The 20,771-nt window shown below is 47.2% G+C and overlaps 1 protein-coding gene across 1 annotated transcript in view; it reads left to right on the top strand.

The window, feature by feature from the left end:
- The window catches only part of LOC138513680 (V-type proton ATPase 116 kDa subunit a 4-like), a 4,716,919-nt gene that overhangs the window by 1,269,475 nt on the left and 3,426,673 nt on the right, over positions 1-20,771 (top strand). The window contains exon 8 of the mRNA XM_069628745.1: positions 10,316-10,398. Within this exon, the coding sequence (XP_069484846.1) occupies positions 10,316-10,398 (83 nt within the window). The remainder of the gene's footprint in view (positions 1-10,315; positions 10,399-20,771) is intronic.

Genomic DNA, 20,771 nt, shown 5'->3' with positions numbered 1-20,771 from the left:
TTTCAATATAGTAAGCCCAGTCTTTCTCACCAACCCTATCAGTTTCACCCTTCTAGGATTATCAAACCCCCTTGTACAAACACTCCTCTGCTGATAACCAAGCCGGGGAAGGACCTCAGTCTCAGTGGTACCAACCTTGACTCCAAGGATAAAGAAAGGCAAGCGGTCCATCACAGCTGATAAGTCAAGGGGAGAATCGTTAAGAAACCAAACTGTGTTGAACAAAAAGTAGTCAGTCGCTAATTTGAACTTTGAAAAGCTAAAGAGGGGGAAAACCAGCAACATAGGAGGCCAGCACCACGTGGATGCTCAGGCAGGAAACACTGGGTGATTACCCGATGGTAGAAAGACTACCGTAACCAGAAGCCCTTGGGACGAGGTGAAAAGAGTTCAAAGTGGTCATACAGGGTTCTTTTAAAATCCTCTCGATCGTTGAAAGTCTTTGACCACCAGATGATTGCGAAAGTTAAGTGAAGTGAATCCTGGCTGGTGAAAAGTTAAATACATGAACTGTATATCGGAAAAGCCTGTTTAAAAGGACATTAAGATTTGTGAAAGCAAGAAGTATTGCAAAACCCAGAGAAGGGAATTGCCCCCTTGTCATTTGGAATCCTTGCCCGGCCGAGGGAGATCCAGGGGTGGTAAACTATCACCCAAAGTTCACTGAGAAAGGAACTGTCTTGTGAATTTGTTGAATGCAATTACTGAGGGGTTTGCGCCCAGAAGTGGGGGACCCAGGGGTGAAGCCATCACCCAATGTATACGTGAAGCAGAACTTTGTTTGTTATGAAATACATCAGGCCCCTGAGAGAAAGACACTTCTATTGAAAAGAGACTTTGCCATCGAAGAACCTGATAGCTGGAACGGAACTGTCGGCTCGTGCTGAGAAAGCTTGAGCGTGTGCTTTGCTCCAAGTCTCACCTTGTCCCATGCCTAAAACGTGGGGAAGGGAGACCCCTGGCAATCACATCCTGACTTATTATTTGGAACCATTCTTTTCTTTATTGAAACCCTATCCCACACTCTTTCTATAATTAGTTGTAAGGAATTGCCAATAGGTTTTTCTTAGTATAGGCCTCTTATTTTTATACAACGCCACTAGGACTGCCTTATTTTTCGTTTGATGGTCGATGCTTGCTCCCATCGTACATTTAGGTTAGGCATATTTTCACCCTGCATTCATTGTTCAATAAACACCCTTGAACTGTGATCACTTGTGTCTGTCTTTACTGTCGCCACCATGAGTTCCTTAGAGTATGCATATATTAACTAGTTATAGGAAAGTGTCCCTGTGGTGGTGTTAATTTCGACCAGGTGCTTTAAGTGACATTGGAGTTCGATCAACCTTGGAGCCATACACTGTGTACCACTGAGAGAACTTGGTGTTTAGGACTCGCCCATACTTTCTACCAAAGGTGGTATCGGCATGCTGTATACATCAGGAAGTACTCCTTCCCATGCACATTCTATTGCCCGAGTCAGATGGTGAGTGGATGCTCAGTACCCTGAACGATCGCTGGTCCCTGAAGTTTTACCTAGATCATATAAAAAACTTCAAGAAACCTCTTCATTATATTTGTAGTTTCACATCCAGGAAAAAAGATCTTTGAGGCTTCCATTACGTGTTGAATTGAGTCTTGCATCACCAAATCTTGCCAGATCTAGGATAAGTCCTATACTGAAGGCCTACAGACGTATGTGGTTAAGGCGAAGGCTACTGTGGTGACCTTTCAGAGGTACACTCCTTGTGAAGTAATCATTAAGGTGACCACATGGGCTTCTTCCTCAGCCTTCTGAATCATTGATACATGGATACTAGCGCTAAATCAGATTCTAGGGTTAGTCAGGATGTTCTCCAGAACGTGTTTAGAGTACTTCCTCTAAAGGCAGAGATTCATGCTTGTATTCGCCAATAAATATGGAAGAAGGGATGTAGGATTATGAAAGTTACTCATTGTAGTGACTAGTATAATACCATTTCATAGCCCCCCTATTCACCCTCAATCCCCAATACGATATTAGCTTGTTAGCCTGCCTGCCAAAGGGGGAGAGCAACTAGAATTCATTGCTGTGGGGTGGAGTAATTGTGCATGGAAACTGCATGCTGGCTTCACGCTTATTTCAAATTTTATGACATTCATTCTCACAATTATAGATGAAAGGATCTGTGGACTAGCAGCACAGTAATCACTGGGGGGGTATCTTGTTCTGTCAGAGCCGATTACACAGCAGTGTATCTAGCTGAATAAGGGAAAGGAGGGTTGAGCAATGATCAAGATGGGACTGTGGAGAGACCTGAGACACCAGGAAGGTGCCTGCAAAAGTAGAATGTAACCATCGTATCCCAACTGATTGGTTAGATGTTACATTTTTTAAATAAATGCTACCCTGTTTTTAGCGCTTTGTTTCTTCCCAGCTTCCATAAGTATGGAATACATATGGAATGTTAATTAAGGCTTATTAAGGAAGTAGTCACTAATCTGATGTTTGGACCTGAGTATGTCCTACTAGAACACGCAATCTTCCAACATCCATCCTGTTGGCAAAAGTCTGTCCCAGTAATGGCTGGGTCCATAACTTATCAGAGTGAGGCCAAGCTAGGTGATCTCTTCTGCTGACTTTGCATGACCAGCCTTGCTGCATCATTGACTGCTCCAGCCTCACAGAGCCGTTTCTTGCCGACATTGTGCACATAACCTGGCAGCAAAGATGCAAGGACACGGGAACTGGGATCCCTAGCAGAAGCTGACCACCTCTAAGATCTGCAGCTACTAAAACACACAACCAAAGTAATAAGAACTGCAAATAAGTAAAGTGCCTACACTCCCAGGAGTGTGTTCCTACATATCGGCCATCACTGGAATAGTCCTGAAAGCTTGCACATCAATGTTATGTTATTTTGCATTTATATAGCGCCTTATGTACCATGGGTATGATCTCAAGGCGCTGGTAGGATGAACACCCTTGGGAACCGAAGTTCAAGTCAATAGAGAGAGTCATAAGCTGCGTGTGAGCACCGGATATGTGTGCAGCAGGTGAGGCATTCGTGTGATAGCTGCTTCTTAGCGGTAGGTGTGGTGGTTGGGAGATCAAGAGTATGTTTTCGTTCTGGCAGGTTGTTATCCAGACCGATTCTGGCTGCGTTGGGCCTGAGGAGAACGCCTAGGCTGGAGGGTGCGTAATCAGTTGTGTTTAGTTCGCATGATTGGCAGTATGCGGCGAGTGATGGTATGGGAACAGCTTTACCAAATGGTGTCATAGTATCGCTGTGTTCTAGTTGAGTGGTGGTGTAAAGAAGAGGGTAAGCGTGGAGATGAGGTATGGTGGTTTACCTTAGGTGCTTGAGATCGAGCACACTCCATTAGATCCTTGCACTCCAGCCATTCCTTTCACTCCAGCCATTCCATGCACTCCAGCCATTCCATGCACTCCAGCCATTCCATGCACTCCAGCCATTCCATGCACTCTAGCCATTCCATGCACTCTAGCCATTCCATGCACTCTAGCCATTCCATGCACTCTAGCCATTCCATGCACTCTAGCCATTCCATGCACTCTAGCCATTCCATGCACTCTAACCATTCCATGCACTCTAACCATTCTATGCACTCTAACCGTTCTGTGTATTCTAACCGTTTTATGCACTTTGATCGTTTTATGCACTTCAGATTGTTTCATGCGCTCGAATCATTTTTGTAAGTATTCATTCTGTGTCCTTTATCAGTTCAGTGCATTCCATCTGTTGCATGTTATGTTATGTTACTTTGCATTTATATAGCACCTTGTGTACCGTTGGTATGATCTGAAGGCGCTGGTAGGTTGAACGCCCTCTCGGACCGTAGTTCAACCAACCCTTGCATTCCAACCGACCCATGTACTCCAACCGTTCCGTGCACTCCAATACCTTCCTCCGCCCCACGCACTTTTCCTCCGCCCCACGCACTTTTCCTCCGTCTCATGCACTTTTCCTCCGTCTCATGCACTTTTCCTCCGTCTCATGCACTTTTCCTCCGTCTCATGCACTTTTCCTCCGTCTCATGCACTTTTCCTCCGTCTCATGCACTTTTCCTCCGTCTCATGCACTTTTCCTCCGTCTCACGCACTTTCCGTCCATCCCATGCACTCCGTCCGTCCCATGTACTACATCCATCTCATGCACTACATCCATCTCATGCACTCCTTCCGTGTTGTGCGCTACATCCATGTCATGCACTTGCTTCATCTAGTCCAATCGTTCAGTTCATTCCATGCACTCTGTCATTCAATCTATCCGTTCCCTTCACTCTACCTGTTCTGTCCACTCGATCGGTATCATGTGCACAATCCTTTCCATCTTCTCGACCAGCTTATTCCTCGTGTCTACTTTGTTCTTCTTGTCCACTTTATTTCTCTCATCTACTTTGTTCGTTGCATGCAATTCGTTGCTTTCTTCTATTTCGTTAATTTCATCCACTTCATTGCTTTCATTCAGTTTATTCCTTTCATCCACTTCACGCTTTTTATTTAGTTTATCTTTTTTAGTTTACATTTAGCGGTTATTGGTTTTAGATTTCTCGCTCGGATCATGATGCTGGATAGACGTTTATGAGAAGGCGGCTTTGGGCTAAGGTCATTGATTGCCGTTATCCAGTATGACTTACGCGTTGATTTCAGGTGAAGAGCCATGTTTTCAGTAGTTTGCGGAAAGACATGAGGTCTTCGGTGAGTCGGATGTGGGGTGGAAGTGCATTCCACAGAGTCGGGGCTAGGGCTGAGAATGATGATCCACCTAACCTGACAGAGTTGGTTTTTGGTCTGACTAGGAGGCCGGCCGAGCTTGATCTTAGTGTGTCGAGGTTGGTAGGGTTTTAGCTTGTCTTGGAGATATTGTAGTCCGGTTTTATGCATTGCTCGGTGAGAGATGCATAAGGTTTTGAAGGTCACCCTTCGAGCAATCGGAAGCCAGTGCAGAGTTTTGAGGGCTGGTGAGATGTGATCTCTTGGGCCAAGTGCTACTAGCAGTTTGGCAGCTGTGTTTTGTGCTCTTTGTAGTTTAGTTAGTTGATACGCGTGGACTCGAGGTAGAGGGGGTTGGCGTAGTCTAGTCTTGACATGACAATAGACTGGACCGCGGAGAGTTTGTTGGGAAAAGAGAGGTATGGAAAAATGCGCCTAAGAGTTTTAAGATGATAGTGGCAGGACTTGGAGACATTATTGACTTGGAGCGAGAGGGTTAGGTCTGAGTCTAGGGTGCATCCAAGGTTTTTTACTGAATTTGAGGGTGTGGGGGAATTGGCCATGGGAGATGGCCAGAGTAGCGGGTACGGAAGAAGTTCGGTATTGCCACATACCATGATTTCAGTTTTGGAGGGATTCAGCAAGAGGTGGTTTTTGGTCATCCAGTGATCTACGTTGAGGAGGCAGGAAGCGAGGTCAGGTTGGCAGTTGGGTTTTTAATTCAGGAGTTTTAGGATCAGTTGTGTCATCTGCGTAGTTGTAGCACAGGATATCGTGGGAGCGGATTATTTGTGGGAGGGTAGACCTATAGAGGTTAAACAGGAGGGCTGATGGGCATGCTCCTTGTGGAACTCCAGTGTTGACCTGTCGGGTGAGGGAAGCATAGGTTGAGAGTAGGGTTATTTGGTTCCTATTGTCGAGGAAGGATGCTATCCATTTGAGAGCGTTTCCACTGATTCCTAGGGAGTGGAGGTGATCAAGGGATTGAGTGGTTGATTGTATCAAAGGTGGCGGATAGGTCAAGGATTAGTGTGGCGCATCCCGCAGAATCAGCTGTATTTTTAAGGTCATCCCAGATTGAGCTTAGGGTGGTTTTGGTTCCATGTCAGGCTCTGAAACCTGATCGAGCGGGGTCAAGGAGATTGTTGGCTTCGACAAAGGCGTTTAGTTGGGAGTAGGCGGTTCGGTCAATGAGTTTGGCGAGGAACTTGGTGTTTGAGATGGGGCGGTAGTTCTTGGGCTCGAGAAGGTCGAGGGAAGGTTTTTTTAGGAGAGATTTGACATGCGCTGTTTTGAATGCGTCGGGGAAAAATTCCCAAGTAGAGGGAATCGTTTATGATGGTTCTTGCATGTTCTCCTGCACAGGTAGAAGCAAACATTTCTTTGAGGGTTGTGGCTGAGCATGGGTCGAGCGGGGAGCCGGATGGTTTGCGGGCAGAGAGAAGTTTGAGAAATTGGTCAGTTGATATTGGAGTGAAGGAGTCAAAAGTTGGTAGGCTAGCGGTCGCAGGTGGTGGGTTGGCAGGAAGGGTGGGTGGATTGTGTGGTGGGTGTATTAGAGCTAATTTGTTGGTTAGCAGGTTTGTTCTTTCGAGAGCTGTGGTGTAAAAGTGAAGAGAGTGAGTCGCATAGTGATTGTGAAGGGGTGGGACGGGTGGTGGTACATGAAGGTTTGGTGAATTCGGCGATTTTGTGAAGTTCTTTGCTGGGGTTTTTACAGTTTAGAATTCGGGAATTGTATTGGGCTTTTTTAGCTTTCCGGGTTTCGGCCTTGTAGTGGCGGGCCAAGGTGGATCTTCTCAGGTTTGTATTGTCTTTTCGCCATTTGCGTTCTAGGGATTTATATAGCTGTTTAGCGGTCTTCAGTTCTGGTGTGAACCATCTAGGAAAATGGCCCTGGCGAGCTGATGGTTTACAAGAGGGGTGAGCGGGATTAGAGAGGAGTTGAGCCAAGAGTCAAAGGCGTTGGAGGTTAGTTGTTCGTTGGGTAGGCGGTTCGGGGGAGGGGACCGAAGGAGTGCATCGGCTAGGTCGGGAAGGATCTTTAGTTTTTTCCAGAATTTGCGTAGGTTCAGAGGTTCTGGTTCGGGATGGGTGGGCGAATGGGGAAGAAATAATGAGGTGATCTGACCAGATGATAGGGGTGTGGGGGTTTAGATGAATCGGGTTGTGGGAGCAGAAGATGGCATCAAGGGTGTGTCCTTTATAGTGTGTCGGTCCGTTTATGTGGGTATGTAGGTTAATCGCGTCTAGGCCGTCAACCAGAGGGTGGGTGATGGGGTTGGTGGGGATCTCAAGCCATATGTTGAAGTCTCCTAGAACAGTGATGGTGGGATGGTTTAGTTGGAGGGTGGCGATAAAGTCGCAGAGGTTGTTTGAGAATTGCCTGTCGTAGCCTGGGGGTCTGTAGATGATTAGGAAGCTGTGGGAGAATGAAGGGGGGAGGGATAGTTTTACGAGGAGTGATTTGCATGAAGGAATGGATGGTTGGTTGTCTGACTGAGGTGTGGAAGGCATACTTGAAGGCGATTGCTATTCCTCCTCCTCTAGAGGGACTGTTTAGAGGGATGAGGGAATAGTCTGGGGGAAAGGCTTCGTTGGCGATAGGGGCGAAGTTGTCAGAGAACCAGGTTTCTGTGATAAAGACTAGGTCCGGTTTGTCAGAGGCGAGGAGGTCAAAGATGCTGTGTTTGTTTTTTGCTACAGTCGGGCATTAAAGAGGATGCAATTTACTTCGGTACAGGAGGATTGTGAGGGATTTGCAGGGGTGGGGCGTGGGAGGGGAGAGAGTGGAAAAAGGAGTGAGAAGGGGGGAGGTTGGTGGTCGTCTGGAAGAGTAGGCATGCAGTTGAGTTGGTGGGGCTGAGTGGGGAGGGGTTGGACTGGTGTGACGCGGTGAATGGATTTGGGACGGTGGATTTGAAAGTGGGTTGAGGTAGGGTAGCAGTTTCAGTTGTGGTCGGTGAGAATTCAAGGGAGAGGGGTTTCAGGTAGTGCGAGGGAGGTGAAGGTTGAGATTGGGAGGATTGGGAGGTGGGTCGAGACAGAAATGGCGATGAGTACTGAGAGATTGAGGGAGACAGGTACGTTTCCTCTTCAGTGTTTCTGTTGCGGGCGGTGTGTGAGAGAGGGTGGGGGGGTCGGAGGGTGAAAGGGATGCGGCTACTGTTCTTGCCAGGGCGAGGCGTGCAATTTTTAGGGAGGGGAAGGAGCGGGGTCGGAGGGGGATGATGGGAGTTCAGGGCAGTGGAAGGTGGGTGGTAGCGGAGATGTGTGTGCTTGGGAGGCTAGGCGGGCTATTAGTCGGGGGGTGGGGCTGAAGACAGTAGGCAGTGGGGTCGAGGGGATTGGATGAGCAGGGGTCTTGGGATGGTTGGCTCGCCATCGTGTTCCTCTGGCTTGGTGTTTGGATAGGGGATGTGTAGGGTTTGTGGTGGAGGGAGGGCAGGGTGTCTAGGTGAAGGGGGGGTTGGGAAGAAAAGTGGGTGTGAGGGGAGGCAGGCACGAGGGGGTCATTTTCTGCGGATCTTGGTGGGTGGGGTGGACTCATGGTTGTGCAAACTTTCTAAAAGTAATTATACCACGGCTATGCTGTTAGGCGGCCTTCTAAATGCAACTATACCACAGATATGCTATTGGGCACGCTTTCTAAATGTAACTATACCCCAGATATGTTGTTATGCAGACTTTAAATGCAACTATACCACAGATATGCCGTTTAGGCGGACTTCTGAATGCAACTATACCACAGATATGCTGTTTAGGCACACTTTCTAAATGCAACTAAAATACTTTTTAATGCAACTATACCATAGATATGCTGTTAAGGCGGACTTCTAAATGCAACTATAGCACAGATATGCTATTAGGCACGGGTATACTATTAGGCACGCTTTCTAAATGTAAGGTGAAGGGGACCAGGGTGTTTGCGGCTTAGGCTGGTCCGCTCTGTCGGCAATGCCCTGCTGCTCCTTGTCACCTTATTTGTCGCCCTTGTCTGGATCACTCCTGTGGGGCCTGCTCTCGACGCATCTCACCTGCGGGAGGACCGGGAGGCTGGTGAGCTCTTCCTCTGAGGAAATGTCTGTGCCCTGGAGAATTGCCTCCTTCTAACCGGACCAACCTGCTCCCTAAATAGTTACAGTTCTGCTACTTCAGCGTGAAAATCTACCTGCTTAATGACATTGTGGATTGCTCAGGACACCTTGGACTGGAATTTTGAAACCACTGACCTCCATCCACCTGCTAGTTCAAGCCATGACACCTAAAGATATGACTACTAGCACTTGAGCTACCTTCCCCGTTACAACCATGCAGCATAATCCATTCAAAATGATGTTCCTCTGAGCTGCTGCGGGAGATCTGCGCTGTGATCAAGTGAGAATGAGCCTGGCAGTTCCCCTGCAATCCCCTTCAAGAACACCGACTATATCAAGCGTGGTGACTTAAAACCTACTGTGTTCTCTGTGGTAAGGGGCCTAAGAATGCTTCTACCACCGTGCTCCCCTTTTCTTCAAGGTTACGTACCTACTAAAGCACAAAAAAGTAATGTGTTTTTTTTACATGCAGGGAGCAGTAGTATTTTTGGGAGTAGTGCTACTGTTACTTTGAATAGTATCACTATTGCTTCTGGTACTACTATTGGTGGGGCATATTTATGTAAAAAAGCCTGATGGTGTAAAGTAAAAGAAAATTCAACCTTTCATTTTATTCTTTGTATCCTGACAGTGTGTGAATCTGTGGTCTCTGAACAGGGCAGTATTTACATCTCTCTAAGTTAATTACGTGTCACTGTCTGTTTATCTTTTTCTTACTCGAAACTGATAAAAGGGTAGAGGCACAGAACGCTTGAGATAAAGACGAAGAATGCACTTTCTTTTGTGCCTATTTATTTGGTACTGTGGCGAATCAGATCCTTCAATACAAGAACCTGTTTTGCTACGGTTAGTACTATCACCTTGAAAATAAAGCATAGTAACCAAAGATTCTATAAAATGCTCAAAGTTCATACTTCGCCGGTTTCTGGTGCAGCACTTCAAGACATTTTGGCTTGAAGTGGTGCTCGAATGAAAGTCCCACACTCGCACACTAACACATTAGCTTCCATTTCTCAGGCAACAGAGTTTCTAAAGTATTGTAGTAACAATAGGGTGTTACCACAAAGCCCTGGATCAAAGCTGAATGCCAGAACCTATTAAGTACATCTTCTTATAAAAGTAATTCTGCTCTTCTGTTGTACTGCACCGGGTGACTCACTCGTTAGTTTTTCTGGTTAGCCACAATACGTTTGAAAACAATTCACACATAAAGGATTTCAACAGACATGATTTTCATATTTTTTTTAGCGTCTCAAAACTCAACTTAATTTTAATTTGCAGTGGGTGAAAGAGCATCGGGTTAATGCTCTGCTTTCATCATTGTCTCTAAATGCAGGTCCATATGACTTGTTATAGTAATGTTCTTGGTTCATCATTATAGGCAGAAAATGCTATTTTGGAACCTTTGGCAGGTAGATAAGTGTGCTCAGGGGGCAAGATTGTTTTACCCCCTTCTGAATTCTCGTCAACTGTTGACTCTAGTGTTTCTATTACTTTTCAGAAAGAAGAAACAAAGGAGAATGCATTCTTCATCATGTTTGATGGTGAACAGCTACATAAAAAAATCGTCCGTATCTGTGAAGGGTAAGATATAAAAGAAAAGTGCTCTTTTATCAACCGCAGGGACCTTTGTAGTAAAGCTTGTAGGAACCCAGGATTAAAATTTACATAAGAGCCAAAAATAGAAGTAGTTGTTTTTGGCCATAGTTAAGATACAGGTTTATTTAAAGTCATGGCAGATGAACCAATAAAAAGCTCAATGTACAAATATCACCATCTTTGAGTTAATGCTGTTTTAACACCAAACAAGAAATTCAAATAACTAAAGAACAATGTCATTGTTAAATATCGCGTTTGTATCATTTGAAAAAACAGAGTTAAAAAGAGTGAAAATTACTCCAAAAATTAACATCTGCCCAACCTTGCAACTAATGATTTGAAAGATCGGGCGTATTACAAAAACTCAAAAGAGCAGTGATTTAGCAGGTAATACTTGCTGCTGGATGGCTTTGCAGTGTTCCATTTTCGCACTCCTCAGCCTTGGGGTATGGAGGCCTATAAAATGGCACTAACCAAGGGTGGAACAGAAGAGGGATTTGTTTATTGTATTTATAATACACCCAAACCCTTGGGTGTCACAGCATAGTTACAGACATATTTGCATGAATGAACTTAATTCCATTCAGTGCATGAAACAATGGGTGCAGTGTACATAATTACAGTTTCAAAACAACTAATATGCAAATATATACAAGTTAGTGCAATGTACAGTTTACAAAATACATGATTGCAGAGAGAGTTCATAGTGTGTGGGGTACGATAGATTCACAGATTGGTACGAAGGTGACCATGGGAGTGGTGGTTGATAGACAAGTATTTATAAAATAACCACATTTTTAGTGATTTCTTGAAACGGAGATGAGAAGGCTCCAGTCTGATTTGTAGCGGGAGTGTGTTCAAAATTTTGGGTGCCATCACTGGAAAGCTGCTTCCCCCTGCTCTAGCGCATTTGAAGCGTGAGTGTTATGGAAGTTTTATTTGTTACGGTATTGTTGAGGTAACTGGGTGCTTTTTTTTGCTAGGCATTTGTGGGTGACACATAATGTTTTGTAAATGATTCTAGCTTTTATGGGTAACCAGGGAACTTCTCTCCTGATGGTGGAGATGTGGTCTGATTTTTTTTGAGTCCAAGGGCTGCTCGCAGTGCTTTATTTTGCAACAGTTGCAGTTTGGTTATGGCCCTAACCAATGAGGTGGCAGGGTTTAAGGTGCGCCCAGGCAGCCATCTTTTGATTTTTCACCACAGACTAACAGACTAGAGGGAATCCTCAAGCTCTCTGAGCTTTTAATTTTTTCTCTGTTAGCTTTAATCTTTTTTCTCAAAATATACCTCTACCCTGATCTCCTGATCAAGCTCTTCCTACTAAGTGCTTCTGGGCTCAGAAAGCACTTGTTTTCATTCGAATTTCGTAGAGTGAAAGTTCTCTTCACACCATGTCAGAAGAACCAGCTGCCAAGAAGCCTTCCCTTTTCAGGGACTGCAGTAGATGCAAGAAGAAGCTGGTCTACATGAAAAACCCTCATGAGCAATGCATATACTCTCTCTATCCTCATGACATCCACAAGACAGACGCAGAAGACTCCTACATTTGGAATCAAAACAATCATCTTCTGATGAAGAATCAGTTAAGACAGCTCCTGTGATGTCTATGAAACCCTCTGAGAGGCAAACTTCAAAAAGAAGGGCCTCCTCAATGGAAAGCGGCATGTCCCCTCACATAAGAGCAAGAAAAAGGTGAAATTTTCATCGCTCACACCCTCTCTTGACTCTGGAGACCAGAAGAAGAGGCATTCTGAAGGAAAACTACCTCTAAAGGTAGGAAGGTGTTTTAAAAAAATCCAGGGGGGCAACCGTCTACGAAAATGCCGTCTACGAGCGGCCCCGGCGATAAAGGCGCGTCGACGACCAAGCCGTCAACGAAACCTAAAACATCCACAATGGCGCTTCAAACCTCGTCGTCGACGAGTAAGTCCTTGTCGTCGAAATCAGCCACCACTAAGCAAAGGAATTCCAGCACTCATCCATAAAGCTCTCCAACGTAGAAGGAACATCACCCGTCCACGAAGCCATCGTCGTCGAAGAAACCCTCGTCGACGGAATCGTCAACAAAGCCATCGTCGACGAAAACAGTCGATGGCACTGATCACTCCCTCATCAAATTCATCCCTGAACAGCCGATTCTCACTCACGAGGAGAATAGTCCTCCCTGGCAACCGAATACGGAGGAGCCTGCAGAGCCATACGATCCAACACTGATGGCGTCAATGCAAAGAATTATTGACAAATATAATAGATGTCAGAGGCAAAGACATAGATCTTCTACACTGATGGAAAGATCCCCTCCAAGGGATACTTCACCTCTACATAACACACCAAGAAGCTCCACTCCTAGGAGCAGACCTCATAAGAGGGCACATTCACCAGAGCGTCCCCGCAGATCTAGAAGCAGGACGCTCAGTGCTTCGACACCAAGGGTCTCCCCTCCTAGATCATCGCCTAGGCCAAGGTCACCTATAGGGGATCCTACGGTAGTTCCATCCACCGCATTGGTCTCAAACTGGCAAGAGGATCTTTTCAGAGAATTTTCTGATCCTGAAGAAGGGGAAATCCCCCATGAGCCAGGCACGCAAAGTGAGTGGGACGATTACATCATTGAAAAACGTAGGAAGAAGGACTCCACAGGAGACGCTTCACCACGCGACAATTTGGTGTCTTTTCATAGCATAATCAGTAAAGCGGCAGGCCTGTTCAATTTGCAAGTCACATCAGAGGAGAAGAAATCGGTTCTTTATGAACATAGAGATAAACATAGGAGGGCAATCACTATGATCCCTCTCTTGGACGCTATGTGGGACACTGGAGTTAAGATTTTGACTACACCATTGTCCACTCCTGCACTTGCCTCAAGACTGGAGAAAAAGTACAAAGCACCTGACATAGCACCACTATGCCTAAGAGGGCACACTAAACCGGATTTGGTTATTACAGTTACGGCCAGGAAAAGATTGGCTATCCATCATCACCCTTGTCTGGCCCACCTGACAAAGAAGGGCGTAAATTGGAGGCCATGGGCAGGAAGGTGTCTTCGTCAGCCTCTCTGACCATCAGAGCTGGGAACGCTCTAGACATGACAGCACAGCTGGATCATGAGCTATGGCTGTGCATGTCGAGATTGGCCAAGCACTTACCAGCAGAACTTCAAGAGGAAGCCAGAACAATCATATCGGACGGTGAAGCGACTTCCGATCACATGATCGATACGGCAAGTGGACATAGCGGAATCGGGCTTCAGGCAAATGGCCCATGGTACAGTCTTGAGGAGACAAGCCTGGATGAAGGCTACAAACTTTAGACCACAGGTTCAGGCTCAAATATTAGACATGCCCTTCGATGGGCAGGATCTCTTTGGGAAAAAGGTTGACGACCATCTCAAGGGAATAAAGGCGGACACTGATACAGCACCAGCCATCAGTTCCCTTAAAGACGAGGACAAAGATCGTAGGTCCTTTCGAGGGGCAACATCCAAATACAGGGGGTTCAGCCGCCCGTCCTATGGTCATAAAACACAGGGCAACACGTTTCAAGACAGATACCATCAGTCAGAAAGTAGATACACCCAGAGTGGAAGGCATGGTTCTAATCAAGCCAAAACCCAGAGCAAGCAGAATTGACAAATCCTATCCTTCACTCCACGACGCACCCTGGTGGGAGGAAAAGTAAGCCTCCTTTTACCAACGCTGGCAAAGGATAACATCAGACAAGTGGGTGTTGCAAGTGATTTGTGAGGGTCACACCATTGAATTTCTGGACCAACCACCTTTCCTTGCTCCCGTTCCACGCAAGGTGCATCTTTTATAACGTGTCATGTTGGAGGTTTGCAAACTGCTCTTAAAAGCAGCTATAGAGCCGGTCCCAGACCATCAAATGGGAAGAGGTATTTACTCTCGTTTTTTCCTGCTGAAAAAGAAAAACGTTCAATGGAGACCGATATTGGATTTGAGAGCTCTCAACAAATTTATCAAGCGAATCAAATTCAAGATGACATCCCTTCAGAACTTCCTCTCATGGCTAAATCAACACGACTTCCTGGCCACTCTAGACTTGGAAGACACCTACTTCCACATCCCCATTCATCCTGCCCACAGACAGTTCCTCAGGTTCGCAATAGGGGAGTCACATTTCCAATTCCGTGTCCTCCCATTCGGACTAAAGTCAGCACCAAGAGTGTTTACCAAGTGCCTTGCACCGGTGGCGGCAAAGCTCAGAAGAACGGGAACAGAGGTTTTCCCATATTTGGACGACTGGCTAATAAGGGCGAACTCTTTCAAACTAGCAAGCATGGCAGTGGCAAGAGCAATAAACCTCTTGAAGAGGTTAGGCTTCTCAATAAATGAAGAGAACTCCTGCCCCATACCCAGCAAGACAGTGCTCTTTCTGGGAGAGCAGAAATCAACACCAGCATACCCAGAGTAAGACCATCAGCAGACAGAATATCGGCGTTAATCCATCTGACATCATGGTTCCAAAGCAACGTGACAGCCACGGTACGCTTGTTCAAATCCCTGCTGGGCATGATGTCCTCATGTATATTCATCATACCAAATTGCAGACTTTACATGAGACACCTTCAAGAGACCCTGGACCGCTAATGGAAGCAAGCTTTCGGATCATGGGAGGATACCATACAACTACCAGCAACTTTTCACAATGCCCTTCGGTGGTGGGGCACACCTCGAAACCTATTGCACGGAATGCCTTTCCAAGCTCCGCCATCAACCCTTCTCCTCAGGACGGATGCATCACTATCAGGCTGGGGGGCACGCCTGGCAGAGCTGCAAACAAAGGGCACATGGTACGCCCAAGAATCTTAACTACATATCCTTGTTCTGGAGCTCGGGGCGATACAGTGGGCGCCACAGGCCTTCCTACCGGTGCTAGCAGGACAGGTGGTAACTATCCAGACAGACAACACGACCTACATGCATTACACGAACAAACAAGGAGGCACGAGGTCGGAGATGTTGTCGCAAGAAGCCCAAAAGCTGTGGGCCTGGGCTTTGCTTCACAAGGTTCAGATCAAGGTGGAACAACTGCCGGGAGTGGACAATGTCTTGGCAGACAAGTTGAGCAGAGACTACACAGCATCCCACGAATGGGATCTAGACAAAGTAGAAGTCCAATGGATATTTCGCAAATGGGAATATCTGCAGATCGACCTTTTTGCCACCAAGGCCAACAGGAAATGCTGCAGATTCGCCTCCAGATATCCGGAGCACCTCTCGATAGGGGACGCCTTCCCAGTGGACTGGACAGGGAAATTCCTTTTTGCCTTTCCTCCAATCTTTCTCATAGCGAGGGTACTTCGCTGACTGAAAGAACAGGCATGTTCAATGATCCTAATAGCACCAGATTGGGCTCGCCAAGTTTGGTACCCAACCCTGCGACACCTGTCCCGCTGGCCCCCGATTCGCCTCAAAGTTCATCAGAGCTTATTAATGCAATAAAATCGCAAGGTTCTCCACCACAACCCGGCGAGCCTGTCACTCAGGGCGTGGTTCCTGAGCCGCGAAAGCTAATTAACCTGGATCTTCCTGCAGAATGTTGGGATATAATCGAGGCTTCTCGTGCCCCCTCAACACAGATCACTTACATTCGTAAATGGCTCCGTCTCACCAAGTGGTGCGAAATGTTATCGGCGAAACCCTTGATGCTTCGATCGAACAAGTACTACCTTACCTGTTGCATCTGGCCAAAGCGGGGCTCTCCATCTCATCTATCAAGGTGCATTTATCTGCCATATCGGCATACACGACAAATCCAGGTCAACAATCTTTGCTCACCAAACCGGCAATCAAGATATTCCTGAAAGGATTGATGCGTACCTAACCACCAACACCAACGCCGGTTCCTGCTTGGAGCCTGAATTAGGGATTATGACGGCAGGTGGCAACCATTTGCTACTGTAAAGAATTTGTGTATACCCAGGTATAATTTGCCCTTAAAAGCAGCTTTATAGAGATCGTGAAACTAGATTAATTACCAGAAAAGTAAGCCTCTGAGAAAGGCAACATTTCCAGATGTTCAGCTTTTTGAGTAGTGTGAAGAAGGTTAAAACATTTCGGAAAGCAAGAGTGTAAAACAGATTCTGGGGCGCAAATCTGAGAGGTGGTACTATTTAAAAAATAGATTCTACACAGGAATAAAAATATCCTGGAGAATCAGTTCTGAAGAGAAGTAATTTTCTTTTAAAATGTCTTTGAAAATTCATTGTGCACAAACATTGGCATTTTGTAACCATACTTTCTAAGGGATTGTGTCCTCCGACGTATTCCTCATCTTAGATATCTCCTTCCAGCTCTGCTGGCCTCGGAAAATTTTTTCTCTCTCTAGAGCGCGCTGCGCGTCGACATCCTCCGAGTCGATGTCCCTCGACAGCCGCCGTATCAACGTCATCCTGCCTACAAAGGCCGCGCGCAGCGTCCGTTGCTCAGTTCCGTTTTTCCGCGCTTACTCAGTGCCTCGGAATACCGTTGCTCAGTTCTTGTCAGATTAATCCTATTTACCTCGAGTCATTCGATCCGTACTCGATGGCTTCCTCGTCGGAACCGACAACTCCTCGATCCGGCTTCAAAAAATGCCGAGATTGTGGGAAAAAGATGTCGCTGACTGACCCTCACAGAGTTTGTCTGTGGTGTTTGGGAGCTGAACACCATTGTTCGGAATGCGAGGACTGTATGTCCATGACAGCTAAGGCCCTGAAGGAGCGTAGGGGGAAGCTGGAGAAAGGTAAGACTTTTAAAGCTTCTTCTTCGTCGACGAAGTCGAGACACTCGTCTCCTCGTCACCATTCGCGCTCCAGGTCTCGGAGTGGGTCTCATCACTCCTCGAGATCGAAGCACTCGAAGAGAAGACGTCGAAGATCCCCTTCTCCATCTTCCTCTTCCTCTGTTTTGCCAAAAAGAATCCCTTGCGCCACGAAACATAGTTCCCAGGCTGAATGGGAGGAATTCCGCAAAAATATGATGAGCGTCTTCGAGAAAGCGGCCTCGACCCCCTCGAAGACTGCCGAGAGCGATGCTCTGGTCGTAAGACCCGAAGGTCAAAAACGCCGCGAGTCGCAGTACCCGGCGAAAGAAACCTCTCGAGCGCGTCTCGAACCCTCGAGTAGGACTATGACCTCCAAACCTTCCTCGAAGGTTCCGTCGACGAGGGTTCCGTCGACGCCGAGGTCGATGTCTTCGACGCCGTTGTCGCAGGGACCTTCGACACACGGGTCTGTCGACTCGACGCCAGCTTTGACACCGGCGTCGACGCCAAGAAAAGTCACGGTTACGACACACCCAGTGACTATCCCCAGGTCCTCGACGTCGATGGCTTCGAGATTGTCGAGTAGAATTCCAATTCTGTCGAGGTCTTCGAGGCCTCCGCCTTTGTTTTCGACGCCACGCTCGAAGCCTTCGACGTCGACGACATCGACGTTTTCGAGGCCGATAATGACAAGTTCGGCACCCTCTGCCTTGGAAATGGGATTTACTCCCTTTATGAGTTCAGAACAATTGAGAACTATATCCTCAATTTTGGAAGAGGGTGAATTGTCTGAACAGGAAGACACATTTGAGTTGCAGGGACCTGTAACCCCAATTAGAGAGGAATTTTCCTCTGAAGAACGCAGGTTAAAGGATCTTCATGATTCCTTACATGAGGCAAGTGGGTTAGACACTTCCCCTGAGGTGAAGTTTGCTAGGCCAGACCCGGGGGAGCATGCTGAAACCCCGTATAGAGCCTTAATGGCCAGGATCACAGAGTTCATGGGGTGGTCTGCACCTTCACAATCTTTCCAACAAGATGACCTCACGGATATTCTTGACAAAGGCCCACAGGAGGATCCTGTGGTGCCTTTTCATAAAGCTCTTCAGAGGAAGATCATGACAAACTGGGAAACCCCAGATGTCGTACCAGCAGTAAATAAACTGTCTACAAAGTACAGGGTATCTTCTACAGACCCGGAGTTTTTGTCTAAACACCCATCCCCAGAGAGTCTGGTGGTACAGGCAGCATCCTCTACCGATGTCAAGACGGCTTATCCTACCGTCCCACAGGACAGGGACGATAAATAATATGATGCTATGGCAAAGAAAGTCTTTTCAGTATGTAGCATGGCGTTAAAATCTGTTAATGCTACTTGCACCCTTGCTAGGTTCAGCCATACACTTTGGGAGTGTGCTTCTACAGCGGCTGACTGCATCCCGGAGGGAGAAGAAAGGGATGCGTTCCTGAATATTATACAGGATGGTAAAGACGCTATGTGCGAATCCCTCCAGACGGGCATTGATTCTGCTGACCGTATCAGCAGAGCAATGGCGGCAAGTACATCAACCAGGAGATTCGCTTGGTTGAGAAAGTCTGGTTTTGCCCCAGATGTGCAAGCCAGGCTCTTGAACATGCCATTCGATGGCTCTTCTTTGTTCGGGAAAAAGGCGGATGACAGTTTAGAGAAACTGCAAACTTCAAAAGCAGCAGCAAAATCCGTAGGAGCTGCAATCCGTCAGACTCCTTTTCGTCCCACAGAAACCTCTGCGAGGGGCAAGTCCTTTCGCTTCTACTCCGCATTCGGAAGAGGTAGAGGACGTCCGGCTCAAAGGGGACAAAGTAGAACTACCCGAGGTGGACGGGGTAGATATTCAAAAGCCACAGCAACAGCAGGTGCCTCTTTACCATCGGCATCTGCATCAGCCGCCCCAAAACCACTCTGAGGACTTCCCTCACAGGACACCTGTAGGAGGCAGGTTGACTCAACATCTGGCGGTATGGCAGGCTATCACGTCAGATGCTTGGGCATTGGAAACAGTTGCCCAAGGTTACTGCCTGCCTTTCCTACGTATACCTCAGAGTCATCCACCGGGGATCAGCTCTCAGAAAGCTCCAGATCCGCTCCTCTTGCAGGAAATTTTGGACCTGCTAGAGAAAGGTGCCATAGAACGGGTACCTGTAGCGAAGAGGAACAAGGGCTAGTACTCCCCTTACTTTCTCATTCCAAAGAAAGACGGAGGACTGAGACCCATCTTGGACTTGCGAGAATTGAACAAATTCCTCAGAAAAGACCAATTCAAGATGGTCACTCTTTCTCAGATCCTCCAGGCCCTTCAGTTCCAGGACTGGTTGGTATCTCTGGACCTTCAGGACGCTTATTTCCATGTGCCTATCCATCTCAAACACAGGAAATACCTGAGGTTCGCAATTGGCAACTCTCACTATCAATTTCGAGTGCTGCTATTTGGGCTGACCTCCGCCCCGAGGGTCTTCACCAAGTTAATGTCGGTAGTGGCTGCAAGTCTAAGGAGGGAAGGGATTCACGTCTACCCCTACCTGGACGATTGGTTGATCAGGGCTGTTTCTTCGGAACAAGCTCAGATCCAGCTAAATCACATTTGCCACTCCCTTCACAGACTGGGCTTCTCCCTCAATTTAAAGAAGTCACAAATGATACCATCGCAGAGACTCCAATTCATAGGAGAGATCCTGGACACTTCCCTGGGAAAAGCCTCGCCACCAGAGGTGAGGGCTCAAGATATTCTACAGATGGTTACCAAGTTCCAACATGCCCAACGTCTCCCAGCCTTCGACTTTTTGAGGTTGCTAGGCCTCATGGCATCCTGCATTTTCCTAGTGCCAGAGGCTCGCCTGAGAATGAGATCCCTCCAGTGGGCACTGAGGACTCAGTGGTCACAATTCTCAGGGAGAATGACAGATCTTCTTCAGGTTCCCGGCAGGGTGGCTCGAGACCTTCAGTGGTGGGCCTATCAGGAGAACATTCTGAAAGGAGAACAGTTTTGGCAACCCTGGCCGGAGATAACAGTAGTCACGGATGCCTCACTCACGGGGTGGGGAGCCCACGCCAACGACTTGACCATCAGCGGTCGTTGGTCTCCATCGGAGTCCAGACTACATATCAACCTGTTAGAGCTGAGAGCCATCAGACTTGCGCTGAAGGCGTTCCTGCCAGCTGTACAAGGGAAGAACGTCCTGATAATGACGGACAACACGGTGGCCATGCATTACCTCAACAAAAGAGGAGGCATAGGATCACTACCCCTGTGCAGAGAGGCGATGCAGCTCTGGTTTTGGGCAATCCAAGAAGGAATCTCTCTATCGGCAGTTCACCTAGCCGAATAGAAGAACTTGACAGCGGACGCTCTGAGCAGGCAGAACACAGTCTCTCACGAGTGGGAGCTAGCTCAGGAAGTCCTTCAAGAGATCTTCGCCCTTTGGGGAACCCCTCAGGTAGATCTGTTCGCCACCAGCCTAAACAGGAAATGCGAACTGTTCTGCTCAAGGGAATTTCCCCCGAGAGGAGCTCTGGGAGACGCATTTATAGTGGACTGGGAGTTTCCGCTTC

This window comes from Ambystoma mexicanum, chromosome 12, assembly GCF_040938575.1.
Source record: "Ambystoma mexicanum isolate Mex_15411 chromosome 12, UKY_AmexF1_1, whole genome shotgun sequence".
Classification (NCBI taxonomy): Eukaryota; Metazoa; Chordata; class Amphibia; order Caudata; family Ambystomatidae; genus Ambystoma; species Ambystoma mexicanum.
This window is presented reverse-complemented; position numbering and strand designations above follow the sequence as displayed.